Source organism: Triticum aestivum, chromosome 5A, assembly GCF_018294505.1.
Source record: "Triticum aestivum cultivar Chinese Spring chromosome 5A, IWGSC CS RefSeq v2.1, whole genome shotgun sequence".
Classification (NCBI taxonomy): domain Eukaryota; kingdom Viridiplantae; phylum Streptophyta; class Magnoliopsida; order Poales; family Poaceae; genus Triticum; species Triticum aestivum.
Genome location: NC_057806.1, coordinates 600,046,582 through 600,063,286, shown reverse-complemented (window position 1 = coordinate 600,063,286; position 16,705 = coordinate 600,046,582). Strand labels below are relative to the sequence as shown.

The window sequence follows — 16,705 nt, the reverse complement described above, 5'->3', positions numbered from 1 at the left end:
GACCGGGGTGGAGATCATGAAGGTGGATCTCAACGCCTTGTCGTCAAGGAAGAGGCTGTGATTCGAGAACATGCAGGCCGACATGTTCAAGTTCGACGATGAGTGATCTATGGCGTCGAGGGCCATCTTTTTTGTATGCCCGCAGGTGTGCCGGCATGACCACGGGAGCCGCGATGGCGTGGTCGAACTCAAGTCCCACCATTTTTGTGTGTTGGCATATGTGCCGTCCGACTAGTGAGTGCGTCAGCATGAACTGTGATATTTTCTGAAGCCGGCATTGTATGCCGGCGCTGGCATGGTGCCAGCATGAGACATGGCCGCTGGCATGATCGGCCGCGGGCCTTTTTTATTTAAGTTGAATGAGGACATGAAATGGGTCGGCGCGTTGAACGCATTGTCGACCCAAATGTAAAACTGGGCGGATGCCGGGCGGACGGCCGACCCAAACGGATAAAAAGCGGATAAATGCGCCGTGTCGTCCCATTGGAATTGCTCTAATGGACAAACCTTGATCACCGCCCGATCTCTCGGGTTTTACACTAGACACGGGGCGGAAATGGGGTTACGTGACCTTAGTTTAGGGCATCTTCAAACAGGTTGTATGTTAGCCTTGTTGGTAAATTGTCCATGTCATCAACCAACAAGCTATCATACAACTACTCCAATGGGTTGTATGTAAACTATCCAATAGATGGTGAGACAATAAATGTGATTGCTCTCTATTTCACCTTGGAGCTTGTGCAAAGGTTGTTGGTTAATCTACATACAACTTTGCTCTATCTCCACATTTAATACATGCCACATCAACACTATGTCCTAGGTGGCAAATTTATCAACGCCTATCTCACAACTGTTGGAGATGCCCTTAGGGCATCTTCAACAGGTTGTATGTTAGTCTTGTTGGTAGAATGTCCATGTCATCAACCAACAAGTTATCATACAACTACTCCAATGGATTGTATGTAAGCTATCCAATAGATGGTAAGAAAATAAATGTGATTGCTCTCTATTTCACCTAGGAGCTTGTGCAAAGGTTGTTGGTTAAGAGCCTGTTTGGTTTTAATAAGTCACCCGACTTATAAGTCAGGTGACTTAAAACTAGTGACTTATAAGTTACGCCTGTTTGGTTGTCACCTGACTTATAAGTCACCTGACACACCTTTCCATACCAATCAACATCATGCAGGTGGTGGGACCCATGCAAAAGGGGGTGACTTATCTCTACTCCTAATGTCTCAGTTGGTAGGTCGCGTTCCGGGTTTTATTTTCGTCTCACCATTTTCGTCTGATTTTTTTCGTTGGTTTTTTTTCGCCGGTTTTTTCGTCCCCTCCCACCCCCTCCCCACCCCACCGGTCTCCCTCCCTCCCTCGAACCCTAGCTTCCCCTCGTCTCCCTGCCTCCAGCCGCACCCGCCGCCGGACCCCAATCCCCGATCTGACCCCCCCCCCCCTCATGCCCTCTCCATCCTCCTCCTCAAGACGTCACCATCGCCTCCGTTCGTCTTCTCCCGCGCCGGCGCCGTCGTTCGTCTTCTCCCGCGCCGGCGCCGTCGAGGCCGAGTCGTTCCACTTCCCGCTCTGGCAGGTCTGCGCGGCCGCGTGCGGGGCGTTCGTCTTCTCCCGCGCCGATGTCGTCGAGGCCGAGGCGTTCGACTTCCCGCTCTGGCAGGTCTGCGTGACCGCGTGCGGGGTGGGGCCGGCCGAGGTGGCGTCCCTCGACGGGCACACCAGGCTGCGCGCCGCCGCGGCGGCTGGCAGGACCGGCGCCGGCGTGGCCAACCCCACGGCCATGGTCGTCACCCACGTGCTCCACAACAAGCACGAGTTCCCCTTCACCGCCGGCACCTGCGACCTCGTCCTGCTGTCTCTTGGCGGGAACGCCGCTGCCGGGTCGGGCGCCCGCGGTCGTCCTCCAGCCTCCTGCGCATCGCCGGCACGTGCCAGGCCGACATCGTACGTCCCGATTGCTTCTTGAGCATTCATATTACAAAGGCTTCTATGGGTCTTGAAGCTTTTGCTTGTATCATCTATTAGATATTTTTTCTGAACTCTCTACGTTATCCCTCTTTGCACTGACCTATAATTTTTGTTTGAGCAGGGACAGTGCAGTGAACACGAGCAAATAAATTGGTAGAAGGTGCAGACGACTATCTGAACCAAGGCTTGTGTAGTATGTAAAGTGAGTTGCAGATGCAGTATCTACCTTTTTGATAAGTATTGGGTGTAGGTAAGACACATCTAATCTGAATTGAGATATGGATGGCGTCAATAGTCTGTATGTTCGATTTTCGATTGAATGTTGAATTATTATCAACTAGATCTGCATCCACCGACATTACTAGCTCCTCCTTGAATACCAACTGTCGGAAAGAGAGCAATGGTACTGTGATTGTACTGTTTTATGCCAGGTGTTAAGGAATACTATTTGCAAGCAGTTAGCGAGGAACTGACGGTGCATTATATTGTATAGAAGGTTCTTTTGATCCTGAAAAGCCAATTGTGCATTTATTGTACTGTACCTAATTTGGCCCTCCTGAATCTCTATATACTACCCCGTCCATTCCTAAATGTATGTCTTTTTAGATATTTCAATATGAACTACATACGAATGTATGTAGACATAGTTTAGAGTGTAGATTCACTTATTTTGCTATGAATGTAGTCTATATTGGAATCTCTAAAAAAGACTTATATTTAGGAATGGAGGGAGTACATATACATATGATAGTTATGTCAAGTACTTTTTTAGTCTCAGCTTTTTTAAATCTTGTGACTTATCAATGCCAGCTTACTAGACAATGCGAAGGAAGCCCAGAAGTGTGATTCAGTGGATATATTGTTGTTGCATATGCCTTGCATGCAAATTTAAATATGAGGGATTCAAGGGCTAGGTAGCATGCTTCTACTTGACTGAATTTAAGTAGGAGAGATTATCAATTGCGTGCCGAGTCTTGTTGTACTTTCTGGGTTGTTTGATTTCCTTTGGTGGTTTTTCAAAATAATCTTGATTTAACCATGATTTGCTCTGGTGGTTTTTTGAAATAGTCTTCGTTTCGCAAAGACATCATGGTGATCGCGCCTGGAATACTCAATGTCTTCGCTTGTGGTTTGTGTTCTTCAGGTCTTCACTTGCCATGATATATCTCTGATTTCTTCTTCTCTGTTCTAATTAGAGTCTGTTCTGTTTGCACCAATTCGAGATAATGATCGTGGAATGCAGCAGCCAAGACAACAAGATCTAGCTCGACTTAGGACTGATGACAAATAAAATTTGATTTAGATGGTTCCTTGCATCTTCCTCTCATAATTAAACCTAATAATACAATTTTTTGTGCTCTTGCTTCTGCAGATTCTAAAGAATTGATTTGTTGTTCGGGCATTTCGTGCATTTGGAGTTCACAGGTATCTAAGTTTCTCTTATATGTGTTCTCAAAGAATTTGGTACTCAGCACTTGGATTTTTTATCTGAACCTATCATCTCAAAGCCTTGGGTAGAACACGAGCAATTGTGAGATAGGGCTATTTGCTACACCGTTTAGAAAACAGAACTGATAAACTCTCGGTAGTACCTATATTGATTAGCTATGTGCTTACCTGTAAGTTCTTTGCGAATTATTGTAGTTCTTGGTACATCAAGGTTTAAATAATGAAAATGAGAACTACATGTTGAGCATTGCTTATAATGAAAACGTACGTCCATGTTTAAAGAAGCTTTATTGTTTCAGTCTATACCACTGTTTTAAATAGCCCGCTGTAGCTCCGCTATAGCACGCTATAGCGTTTACAAAAGGTCTTGCGCTAAGAGACTATGGTTCAAACAAATGAACAAAAACAATTTAAATAGCACGCTATAGCTCCGCTATAGCACGCTATAGCATTTGAAAGAGGTCCGCCGCTAAGATGCTTAGCGCGCTATTTAAAACTTTGGTCTATACTGAAGCTTATATTGTTCCCCGGTTGATCTAGACATCAAATATTTTAAGCTTCCTTTTTCTGAGCCAATGGGCGAACTAAGAAAGGGAAATTCGTTCCTTAAATAGTAGTGGCATTTTACTACGCAGATAATACCGACAATTTCTCAAACGAGTCAGCATTATCATTCAGTCAGTAGGTTACTAAATAAAGCCGGAGTTCGCATGGAGCACCAACGATAACCTCAAGCAGATGCATCGAGACAGGTGATGAACTCTCCTATGTTTCCTCACGTGAATCTTGCTCCAATCGCTTGATTGTTCTATCCGGTTTGTTGTGACAATACAATAATTTACTGTTTTTTAAGTGGTCCAGTCTCTGTTTGATTTGGAAAGATCGGGACTTTCTTTTGAGTTATTTCAATCTGTCATTGGCCATAACATTCCAGATTCCTTGTTTTATTTCCTCTTTTTTTGGGACTTCATGGTTGGATTGGACCTTGTACTGTTGTGGCAATTTTTTTGACTCCCATTGCAATGGACGGTTATGCTTATAGTTGATGGTGATGATCTTTGTTGTGTTGAGCCAAAATATACCTATTGTGTTTACTGTGGATATACTCGTAAGGATAAGACACACACACACGCAATAACTTTGCTTCAAGAAATCGCCTTTTTAGGAATTTATGTACTAACAACCATTCTACAAAAATGCAGGCAAATCAGAGTTTATGGCACCCGAACTCTTCACTGGCAATTTTAACGAGTTGGTGGACATATATTCGTTTTGGATGTGCATGCCTGAAATGAAAAGGTGAACCTTCTAACAAGGGATTTTCTTTGGCTGCCTACCGGTTCTTTTTCTGTTGCTTGACTTTTGAACTCCATGGTTAGAAAATGATGGAAAAGTCTTGGACCTTGCTTAATGCTTGGAACTACACCTTTCCAAACATCCTTGTTGCTTGATGCCAAGAGGATTTCTCCAAGAGATTGGAACTATGTTCCTCTGCAGTTCTCCATTCAGACATTTCTATGGTTAGAGCTTTCTTCTGACAAAATTGTGCTGGTGTCTGGTTGTAAAACGTATTTCCTATTACAGCTGAGAAAGAGAGTAAGTAAAAAGGGTAAGCCAAGGGCTAGCCTAAAATTCCAAAAGGACTATTTCCTGAGGTATTTGTCGCCGGCCAACCTGTCATCAACCCAGGGTTGGTCGCTTGAACGACATTCACTTCGAGGGAGTTTTGATTAAAAGTTTGTGACTTGTCATGCATGGAACATGCATCTTTTGTTAACATTTTCATTGCATTATATATTATATAAAAGCGACAAAGTAGTGTTCTGGTCATTGCTTTAGTAAAACAAATATACGTAGTATATGGTTATGAAGTTGAATGAATGCTCAATGGTCGGTTCAAGACTTCAAGAAATTCATAATTTGTTCTGTGTGTTTTGATTAAAATGTGACCTAGCTCAGTTGCCAGACTGTGGATAGAGGGATGCATGGCCACCACTTTGCCGGAATACCAACAGTTAGCCATTTTTTGGGTATAGCTATCAACTAGAATCCACAGCTTCACATTTCTCTTTGTTCAAATGTTCTCTAAATACATGCAACTTATATGGCACAATTTCGATGCCACTTGTAAGTTGTAACTTCACATGATTTGGTGATTTGTCAAAGAACGACGGTGTCGGAGAAGACGAGGGGGGAGGGGGCACTGAGCCAACAAAGGAGGCGGCTATGGTAGGGCGAGCCGATGAGGTGTAACACGTTAGCACTACTACGGGAGGGGATCAAGGCAGAGAGTTGAGTGGTTTGTAGGGGACTTCTCGGCGGTCCGTGGGGAAGTACGGTGTGAAGGAGAGAGGGCACCATAGCGAAGGTGAGGTGGGCATTATCTGGTTTTAAAGAAGAGGACTCCAGCTAGAAATGCCTTGCTACAGAGGGAAACCGAGCGTGAAGGGCAGATTTCGACAGGAAATGGGAAGGGTGCATCGCGGGGTGGTTTTTTGTGTTGGCATGCGTGTTGAAGATAACATGACACATAAGCTGGACAACCACGTTTCTCTCGCACATATGGTCTAGATTCAGGGGAGCCCAAAATGTCTAGATGGTTGAATTTTGGGAGCCTGCTGGGAGTCCATTTGATGTCCGGACACGTTCAAACATATGAGAAAGAGTGTGTTAGCAGTGGGTATATCTGAAGATTATTTCTCAACTCGGCATGTGGGTAGAGATTAAAAAGACGATGCCATGGTAGCATGGCAGACCCGGCAAGTGCCACGAACATCATGATATTCTTCCTTTCCTTAATTCCTTGATTTGAAAAATAATTTGCTCGTGTGAAGCTGTACATAGCAGTCGGGCAAACGACACTTTGGCATCTTGATCTATCAAGGAAAATATATTTTTTACTTTAGAAAATGTGGGTTCGGATTGGTCTGTTGAGTTATGGCTGGTTGATCGGAATAATTTTTCTATTTAAAAAATGTAGCAAATAGCATTTCATTAGAGATTGTCCGTTGAGTTATGGCTGGCTGATCGGAATAATTTTCCTATTTAAAAATGTAGCAAATAGCATTTCATTAGAGATGGCTTTCCAGCAAATTGCAAATCACGCAAACCAAGCCATCATCGCCTCGTCGCTCTCGCCGGGAGCGACAACAACTGCCGGTTTCTTCTTCGCCTTCTTAGCCGGCATCTCCTCCATCCGGATGCCCTGCGGCACGAGCCACTTCACCACCGCCTGGGACTCGACCTCCAGGAAGTTTAGGTCCGTCTTCGGCCGTCCGGCACGCCACACCGCCACGTCGTAGGCACGAGCGGCCTCATCGGCGGTGGGATACGTGCTGAGCCACCAACGCTGCCCGGCATCGAAGAACTCCAGTCCAAAGTTCCCGGAGGGCTTCGCCCTCATGCCGAAGAAAACGGACTTTCCCTTCGGCGTCTTCTTCGGCGCCATTGGGGAGCGGGCGGCGGCCGAGCGGGGAGCAGGGCGGCGACGTGCTGCGCGGGGCGGAGGCGGACGGAGCGGGGCGGTGGCGTGCGGCGCAGGGCGGAAGCGGACGTAGAGGGACGGCGGACGGACCGGAGAGGAGGCGGACGAAGCAGAGCCGGAGAGGAGGCGGACGGAGCGGGGCCGGGCGGAGGATGGACCGGAGGCGGAGGCGGCCGGAGAGGAGGCGGGCGGGGTCGGGTTGGCCGGAGTGAAGGCGAACGCGATGGGGCAGCACGGCGGCAGGCGGCGACCTAGGCGGGGTGGAATCAGTGATGGGGGTCCAGATCTACGGCGGGGCGAGACCTTAGAAAGTTAACATGTAACTCTTACAAACTATTTCAAGAGCCCGTGGCAACGCACGGGCAGTCTACTAGTAAGTTTTAAGTTGGGGTGGAGCAACTTATGACTTATAAGTTGGGGTGACTTATAAGTCGGATCTGTTTGGCAAAATAAGTCACTTTTTTCACTTTTCGACTTATAAGTTGGTGACTTATTTGGAACCAAACAGGCCCTAAACTACATACAACTTTGCTCTCTTTCTACATTTATTACATGCCATATCATCACTATGTCCTAGATAGCAAATTTATCAACACCTATCTTACAACTGTTGGAGATGTCCTTATGTGAGGCTGAGGCCACGCCAATAATTGGACGAATGGGCAAGAAAGCAAACACAGGGTGCGATCCAGATTGGAGTGCGGTCGTGGCGTCTCGTCTGGTTGTGGATGTGACCATTCTCTTTGGACGCATGCATGCATGCATACAACGGGACGGGACGGGACGGGACCGAAGAAAACGGCAACAGTGGCACGGTACAAACGCACCATCGATCGGTAACAGTCCAATCTGGAGAACGGCGGCGTAGTCGCGTAGAGATCTCGCCGGCGTAGCGACGGAGGCCGAGGACGAGGGCAGTTCACGCTACGTGAAGAAACTCGATCGACACCCCTGGATTGATTTTCCGTTCGAAAAGCGCCGGAGCAAAACCAGTGTAGATCAGATCAGATCAGATCAGGGGAACGAGGAAACGAGGGAGAGGGGCCGTGGAAAGGCACGCCGGCCGTTCGCGGTGCCGGTGCGTGCCCCCATCAACCATCATCCGGCCTGACGACGTCGCAGCGGCCGTGCGCCGGTGCGGCATGATTAACACCCATTCCCCACAGGGCCAGGGGGTCGCCGAGGCGCATCATCGATCATCATTGGATTAGATGGGGCCTCAAAGCAGCGCATTATCTGACATTAGTCACAGATCAGATCAGACGCTGCCGCTTGGCTTCACGCCAAGGGCAAAGCATCGTTTGACATTCGCGAACCGGCTTCGATCAACAAGAATTCTTTCTTTGGTTGTCTCTGAACGTCAGGCAAAGTCAAAAAGGGAGCAGCATCAATCAATCGAACGCTTTGGCAGCACAAAAGCGCTTCGCAATTATCATCTTTCTCTGTTAGCAGCAATGGTGGTACTACTCTTGCTATGAGAACTGGACATGAGACGAGCCCACTACAACAATGCAAATATTTGAAGATCAACACGAGGCACTTTAAAGAGGATCATGGTTCCACAACAAAGATTTAGATTCTCATGCTGGACCGGACCGGATGGACACTGGAAAGGAGCTTGACATTGATAGATGGCTACTACTGATACTACTACTGCTACTACATTGCACAAGGAAAGATCATCAAAGGCTCCACTACCACATAATCCCTACGGCTACAAGCAGCAAAGCAAAGTACCAAACACACACACACACACACACCAAACTGGAAGCTCTTGGACGCCCCACCACCAAAGCAGCTTGGATATGTACAGCACACCAACAAGTCTTTCACTCAACGAACCCTAGATTCAGGCCTAGGCTTGCACGATCGAAGAAGTCCGCATGTTTTCGCAACGGATGGACTTGGATGATCAGATGCTGATGAGATCAGGAGGCGGCGACGACTCCGAGCTTGTGTGCTGCTGCTGCTGATGATGATGATCTTTCGCGTCGCCAGTCGGAGCGTCAGTGGAACTGGTTGGAGCAGGAGTGTTGGATTCAGGTCCTTCGCCGGAGAGAGGAAGCTCTTCCTCTCCATCACCTTGGTTGGCAGCTGGCTTTGGGAGCTCGCTCAGGATCTGCACGACCTCACGCATCGTCGGGCGCTGCACGCTGTGCTCCTCGGTGCACAGCAAAGCGACGTAGAAGACGTGCATCACCTCGTGCACCGGCACGGTCGACAGCCTCGGGTCCAGGATCTTCATCACCTGCTCCTTGTTTGGGCCCATCATCATCTTGACCCACTGGACAATGTCGACGCCGTCGCCAAACTCCCCCACGGGTTTCCGCCCGGTGACGAGCTCCAGGAGCACCACACCGAAGCTGTAGACATCGCTCTTCTCGTCGACCTTGAGGGTGTATGCATATTCTGGAAAGCCACAGATAACAGAGCAATGCGAGATTGATTAGTTAGAAAGTAATACATTTATGTTTTTTGGCAGCTAGAGGAACATCAAGTGAAGAGTGCAAACATAGAATTGAAGTAACTGAACCTAAATATACATACACAAGGAATGCCAGCTTTCATGAATCAAAAGCCTCTTATGGACTGACTGTAATGAGGTGGTTCTAAAAAGGGACGTTAGGTTTACAGATTTCATTCAGAACAAATCAAAGAAAGCCTCGATGTTTCAAGTTTTAATAACTACATCTTGATAGCAATTTGCATGGTTGGGCTTGGGAGTAAACTCTCATAACTTGACCAGTGTCAGTAAGCATTGAAATACTCATCAAAACAGCTACCAAGTCTGAAGTGAAAGTCATAACAGTACAGTAAACAGTTGTTTACGGCATGGTACAGTTTTCTAACAAGCCTATGCAAGAAGCATTAAAGTCCTCATCGAAACAACTACCAAGTCTGAAGTGAAAGTCACAGTAGTACAGTAAACAGTTGCTTAGGGCATAGTACAGTTTTCTAACAAGCTTACTATGCAAGAAGCATTAAAGTACTCATCAAATCAGCATTATATATGCATTTCGAGAATAGTCAGACTGAACCTAATTAAAAGAAGACGTGTTTTAATACCTGGAGCAATGTAGCCATATGAACCAGCAATGGCGGACATGCATTCTGATGCGCCGGTGTCCTGCAAGAATTTCGCCAGCCCGAAGTCGGCCACATGAGCTTCAAAGTCAGAGTCAAGAAGTATATTGTTTGACTTGACATCACGGTGAAGTATCAGCGGTGAACAATCATGGTGCAGGTAGCACAGCCCCTTGGCAGCTTCAATTGCAATCTTGTACCGAGTGTCCCAGTGCAGGTGTTCGCCCTTCTTGCCATGGAGAAGCTCCCCGAGACTGCCATTGGGCATATACTCATACACCAGTAGGTTAGTCTCATTGTTTGAGCAGAAGCCTAGCAGGCGCACAATATGGCGATGCCGAATCCTCCCAAGTGTTTGTATCTCAGCGGAGAATCCATGGTCATGCGATGAGCCACGGACCATTGCAGAGAGCCTCTTCACGGCCACATGATCACCATTGGGCATTGATCCCTTGTACACAGTTCCAGCCCCGCCTTTGCCGATAATGTTCTCCTCTTTCAGGGAATCCAGCACATCATCACAGGTGAAATCAAGGCGCTGGAATGCAGTGAGTTTCCACATCCGTGCATCACTGGCTTTCTTCAACGACCGCGCCTTCAGAATTGCGGCGGTAGCAAATATAATGGAGCAAAGAAGCAAGCCTAACACAATGAGCAGCTTGATGGTGCTAGACAGCCCTCCATGGCCATGGTTGGTGTGACCAGCATCAGCAATGCCAGGGCGGCATGGACCAAGGTATGGTCCACACAGGTTTGGATTGCCAACGAAAGATGTGGCATTGAAGTAGCTGAACTGGCCGGTCCCTGGGACGAGCCCGGACAAGTTGTTGTATGAGAAGTCGACCGCCGTCAAGCTCTGCATTGTGGAGATGGATGGAGGTATCTCTCCATCAAGGTGGTTCTTGGACAAGTTGAGGTAGTTCAGTATCCTCATTCCAGAGATGGCCGGAGGTATCCTCCCAGAGAGGTTGTTCCTGCTCAAGTCCAAGTAAGTGAGCAGCCGGCATTTCCCAATCTCCGGCGGCACACCCCCCTCGATCGCATTGCCGCTTAGGTCAGCCTTCGAGAGCTCCTGCAGCCGCCCAACCTCGGCAGGCAACGGGCCGGAGAACGAGTTGCGATCAAGCAGCAGCTTCTGAACACCAGAGAAGTTTCCAATGGATGCCGGCAATGCACCGGTGAGCTGATTGTTGGACAGGTTGATCTCCCCCAGATTAGGCGCCGCGGGGCCGACCACGGCAGGGAAGTCGCCGGTGAGGAGGTTGTCTTGCAGCTCGACCTGAGTGAGCTTCTGCAACTCGAAGAGCCCCTTGGGAATGGAGCCGTTCAAGTAGTTCTCTCCCAGACGGATACGGCTCAAGGATTTGCACTGGCCGAGGGAGTCGGGGATGGAGCCGAACAAGGAGTTGCCGAGGGCGATGAGCGTGTGCAGCTTGCCCCCGGCGCAGAGGTCCGGCGGCAGCGTGCCGGTGAGCCTGTTGGAGGAGAGGTCGACCAGCTGGAGGCGGTTGTTGGCGCCGAGGCGGCGGGGCACGCTGCCGGTGAAGTTGTTCTCCCAGAGCTGCAGCACCTCGAGGCTTGGCAGGTCGCCGACGAAGTCGGGGATGTCGCCGCGCAGCTTGTTCCGGAACAGGTTGAGCAGCGTCATGTTCTTGAGGTGGGAGAAGCTCGGCGGTATCTCGCCGGCGAGCGCATTGTTGGAGAGGTCCAAGGAGCTGAGGCTCTTAAGGCTGCCCAGCTCGTACGGTATGGCGCCGGTGAGGCCGTTCACCTGCAGGAACAGGGTGTCGAGTTTCTGCAGCCTTCCGAGCTCCGGCGGGATCTTCCCGGAGAGGCCGCAGTTGGCGGCGTCGAGGCGCACGAGGTCGGTGAGGTTGCCGAGCTCCGGCGGGACCCCACCGGAGTAGGCGTTGTAGTAGCCAATGTAGAGCTCCCTGAGGCTGTTGAGGTTCCCGAGCTCCGGCGGTATCCTGCCGGAGAGCTCGTTGCCGGAGAGGGCGAGGTACTGCAGCCGCGTCCAGCGGCCGTAGTCGGGCGGAATCTCGCCGGAGAAGAAGTTGCCGCCGAGGTGGAGGTGGCGGAGCAGCGGCATCTGCGCGACCTCGAGCGGGAGCGGGCTGGTGAGGTTGTTGTTGTAGAGGTCGAGCACGCGGAGGCCGCGCAGGCGCGCGAGGGCCGGCGGGAGGGAGCCGTTGAAGGCGTTGTTGGAGAGGTTGAGGTGGGTGAGGAAGCGGAGGTGGCCGAGCGCGGCCGGGACGGGGCCCGAGAGCGCGTTGGCGCCGACGTCGAGGCGGAGGAGGCCGCGCAGGCGGGACAGCGCCGGCGGCAGCGCGCCGGAGAGGTTGAGCCCGCCGAGGGCCAGCCCCACGACGGCCCCGCGCGCGCCGCACGACACGCCCGCCCACGCGCAGTGCGCGTACCCGCCGCCCGTCCCGTTGCCCGCCGGGGCGGCCCAGGAGGCGAGCGCGGCCGTGGGGTCCGACAGCGCCGCCTTGGCCGCGAGCAGCGCGTCCGCGTCGCCGTCCGCCGCGGCGCCGGCGGCGAGCAGGACGAGGAGGAGGAGCGGGGGGAGGCGGCGGAGATGCATTGGGGTTTTGGTTTGCCTCGTTCTCTCTCGGGGGAGGTGGGGGAGGGGGCTCACGCTCCCGGCGAGGCCCGGAGAGTGGAGACAAAGGCGAGGGGGAGTGTGAGACGGGAGGGTGTGGTCTCGTCGCGCCTGGCTCTTTGGACACGAGGGCGCAGGGGGCTCGTAGAAAAATGTGATTTTTTTTGGGTTTGGTTTGGCGTGGTGTGTGGGGCTTCTGATTTTGGGGGATTGGGTTGGGCGGGTTTTATAACGTGGTCTCGGGCGCAGCGGCTCAGAGACACGGCCACTTTGACCCAACCAATGCTTTTGTTTTCAATCTGTTTCTTATTATAATAATGCTGTGATTTCCTCGTAGAGAACAATCTATACTCATTTCCTGTGCTGATTTGGTTGGAGGATTCGTCTCTAGCGGTGCGCGCTCCCGTGGTGGTGGTGGTGGTGGTGGTGGGTTTTTTTTTTTTGAGACAATGGTGGTGGTGGTGGTACACGAGAGCTGTCATTTCCGATGGTATTTGAAACGCGGCAAGCCCGGTAAGAATTTTGAGCCCAACGTGTCGACTCGATTTACAGAATAAAGCTTTGTGAGATTCTCAAAAAAAAAAGAAAAAAACCAGCGAGAACCTCTGAGGAGAGTAAACATCTCATTTTGTTCCCAACGTTACAATAGTTTCCCAAAACTTTTCACAAAAACTACTAGTATATAGTTTTAGGGTTTCAAACCGATCCATCAAGTCCTATTCTTAAAATTCTTGTAATTTTTTTTGAGACTATTTAAAAATAATAATAATTTCTGAGGCACAATTTATGTATTCTTGTGAACGTCGTTAAATTTTAATTTTATGTATGATTTCCCTCATTCCTCTTCTTATTACTTGATTTCTAAAAAGATTTCACCTATCTTCCTGTTTTTGATAAACATGCTCGTTGAGCCACCACCTGCGAGAGAACCGCCACACATTATAATTACGCAACTCCCGATAGGGGAAAGAAGCAAATCTGCATCTTTCCAACAGTTTAATGGACGAAAAGCCTCTTTGCATTGCAGTTGGGTACCAAATTTAGACCATAACAGTTGTTAAGTAATTGAAATGCCAACAATTTGCCATTTTGGATGTTTTGTAGATTAAAAACATTGGAAAATTTTCAGCCAGGCTATATGCTTTCCTAAAATCAACCTTCATCCAGTAAGGCATGACACTTGTGTTTTTGAAGTGACGACAATGATCCAAACTGACGTTCCACGATGCGCACCCTCAAAATCTTCCCCAGCCCATCCCGTTGGGGCCAAGGTGACAAGTTGAGCACCTCCTGAAGAAATCCTTGTTGTAGCCTTGGCTGAAATGTGCGTTCACCAACAACGCCTTCATCATTGCAAACTCTAAAAAATACAGTTAATTTGTGCATGAATGAAATCACCTAGTGAACATTTTGATTGGGAGAGGTTAAAACTACAGCATTAACGGCCAAAACTACGTGCACGTATCCATGAGTTATTGGACTGTCGTATGTCATACGTCAAATCAGATTTCGGTTGGCTGCCATATTCAAGGTGAATCTAACCAATCAGATGGCAATATAGTAGATTTGTGCGTTCACACCAACAACGCCTCTATTATTTGCAAACTTTAGCAAATATAGTAGATTAGTGCACGAGAAAAATCAACCGGTGAACATTTTGGTTGGGAGGAGGTTAACTTTACAGCATTGATGGCCACAACTACGTGCACGTATCATTGGATTCTTGGAATATCGTACGTTGCTTCGTATTTCAGCTGGTTGGCCTTCTTCAAACTTAATAAATCATATGGGAATAGAGTAGATTTATGTATTCGCCCCAACAACGTTTTCATCGTTTACAAACTCTAACCAATACAGTAGATTTATGTATTCGCCCCAACAACGTCTCCATCATTTACAAACTCTAACCAATAAAGTAGATTTATGTATTCACCCCAACAACGTCTTCATCGTTTACAAACTCTAACCAACACAGTAGATTTATGCACGAGGAAAATCATCTGGTAAACATTTTGGTTGGGAGGAGGTTTACAATACAGCACTGATGGCCACAACTACATGTGTCCTTGGATTCTTGGAATGCCGTATGTCATACGTCGATTTGGATTTCTGCTGGTTGGCCGTATTCAAGGGGAAATTGTTAAACCGTATAGGAACAAAGTAGACTTGTGCGTTCGCACCAACAACACCTCTATCACTCGCAAACTCTAGCAAATATAGTAGATTCATGCATAAGAAAAATCCTGCGGTGAACATTTTGGTTGGGGTGGGTTAGCACTGCGGCATTAACGGCCACAACTACATGTGTATCCTTAGATCCTTGAAATGCGGTATGTCGTACGGCGATTCGGATTTCATAGGCACAATTTATGTATTCTTGTGAAAGTCGTTAATTTTATATATGGTTTCCCTCATTCATTCTTCTTATTACTTGATTTACAAAAAAAATCACGTATTTTCCCTGTTTTTTTATAAACATGCTCATCGAGCCACCACCTCCGCCGCATATTATCATTTATCATTAGGCATCTCTCAATAGGGCAAAGGGCAAATATGCATCTTTCCAACAGTTTAATAGACGAAAAGCCTCTTGTATTGTAGTTGGGTATCAAATTTAGACCGTAACAGTTGTTAAGTAATTGAATGTAACAGTGTTAAGTAATTGATATACTAACATTTTATCAAGGGATGTTATCCTGCACACGCTTGTTGCGACCAACGATTTCCGACAAGAGCCTACGATGTAAACTTTCCATTTTAAATATGGAAGGGCACACTCGGCCCCACCAGTTGAAATCGTGGGGGTGATTTTTTGATGTTGAAGACACATGTGTTGGGCCCTTTTGTCCATGTTCGAAAGCATGTACCGCATGAGGCTAATCGCGGGACGCGCGGCCGCAATGGAGCCTTTTCCCAATTCGCCATTTTGGATGTTTGTAGATTAAAAAATATTGGAAAGTTTTGATCCAGATTATTTGCTTTCCTAAAATCAAACTTCATCCAGTAAGACATGAAACTTGTGTTTTTAAGTAGCAACAATGATTATAAAATACCACCCATACTGACATAGCACGATGCGCACCCCTGAAATCTTCCCTGGCCCATCCCGTTGGGGCCAGGGCGACAAGTTGAGTACCTCCTGAACAAATCCTTGTTGTAGCCTTGGCCGAAATTTGCATCCACACCAACAACACCTTCATCATTTGCAAACTCTAGAAAATACAGTTAATTTGTGCACAAGCGAAATCACCTCAGTGTGGGAGGTTAACACTACAACATTAATGGCCACACCTACGTGCACGTATCCATAAATTATTGAAGTGTCGTATGTCATACGTCAAATTGAATTTCGGTTGGCTGCCATATTCAAGGTGAATCTAATAAATCAGATGGGAGTACAGTAGATTTGTGCTTTCACACCAACAACGGCTCCATTATTTGCAAACTCTAATAAATACAGTAGATTTGTGCACGAGAAAAATCAACTGATGAACATTTTGGTTGGGAGAAGGTTAACATTACAACATTAATGGCCACAACTACGTGCACGTATCATTGGATTCCTAGAATGTCGTACCTTGCTTTGTATTTCAATTGGTTGGCCTTCTTCAAACTTAATAAATCAGATGAAAATATAGTAGATTTATGTATTTGCCCCAACAACGTCTTCATCATTTACAAACTCTAACCAATACAGTAGATTTATGCACGTGGAAAATCATCTGGTGAACATTTTGGTTGGAAGGAGGTTTACAATACTACTATACTAGCTCCCTAGTTTCTAAGGCCTCACAAACAATTGAGATCTTCAATTGGAATTTGATCACCCTGATTTTTCGGACTCAAGGGGGAGGGGGCGCGCGGCCTGCCCTGGCCGCCCCTCCCTCTCTTCACTAAGGCCCATATAGGCCCATTAGTTCCCCGGGGGTTCCGTAAACCTCCGACACTCCGGTTTTACCCGAAACCACCCGGAACACTTTCGGTGTTTGAATATAGCCGTCCAATATATCAATCTTTATGTGTTGACCATTTTGAGACTCCTCGTCATGTCCATGATCACATCCGGGACTTTGAACTACCTTTGATATATCAAAATACATAAACTC

At 48.0% G+C, this 16,705-nt stretch overlaps 2 protein-coding genes across 9 annotated transcripts; one reads left to right on the top strand and one right to left on the bottom strand.

Annotated features, from left to right (window-relative positions):
- Positions 1-1,297: 1,297 nt before the first annotated feature.
- Positions 1,298-5,177, top strand: LOC123105180 (patatin-like protein 3). 8 transcript variants are annotated; one of them, XR_006450727.1, is made up of 7 exons: positions 1,299-1,953; positions 2,099-2,891; positions 3,046-3,121; positions 3,350-3,402; positions 4,062-4,178; positions 4,629-4,725; positions 4,806-5,177. XR_006450727.1 is itself a non-coding variant. In XM_044527192.1 (6 exons), exons 1-2 carry the CDS (start codon positions 1,454-1,456, stop codon positions 2,124-2,126), a joined length of 528 nt encoding a protein of 175 aa, XP_044383127.1. In that variant the 5' UTR covers positions 1,310-1,453; the 3' UTR covers positions 2,127-2,179; positions 3,350-3,402; positions 4,062-4,178; positions 4,629-4,725; positions 4,806-5,177. The 8 variants fall into 8 exon arrangements, 5 of the variants coding, with proteins under 5 accessions (XP_044383127.1, XP_044383125.1, XP_044383123.1 ...); XR_006450726.1 differs by having other exon boundaries at positions 1,298-1,953; positions 3,046-3,402; XR_006450725.1 differs by having other exon boundaries at positions 2,099-3,121.
- A 3,287-nt stretch (positions 5,178-8,464) lies between these two features.
- LOC123105179 (leucine-rich repeat receptor-like serine/threonine-protein kinase BAM1) lies at positions 8,465-12,787 on the bottom strand. Its single transcript, XM_044527186.1, has 2 exons — positions 9,977-12,787; positions 8,465-9,319 (listed from the first exon to the last, which is right to left on the bottom strand). The coding sequence occupies exons 1-2, from the start codon at positions 12,579-12,581 to the stop codon at positions 8,823-8,825; spliced, it is 3,102 nt and encodes a 1,033-aa protein (XP_044383121.1). The 5' UTR covers positions 12,582-12,787; the 3' UTR covers positions 8,465-8,822.
- Positions 12,788-16,705: the final 3,918 nt, after the last annotated feature.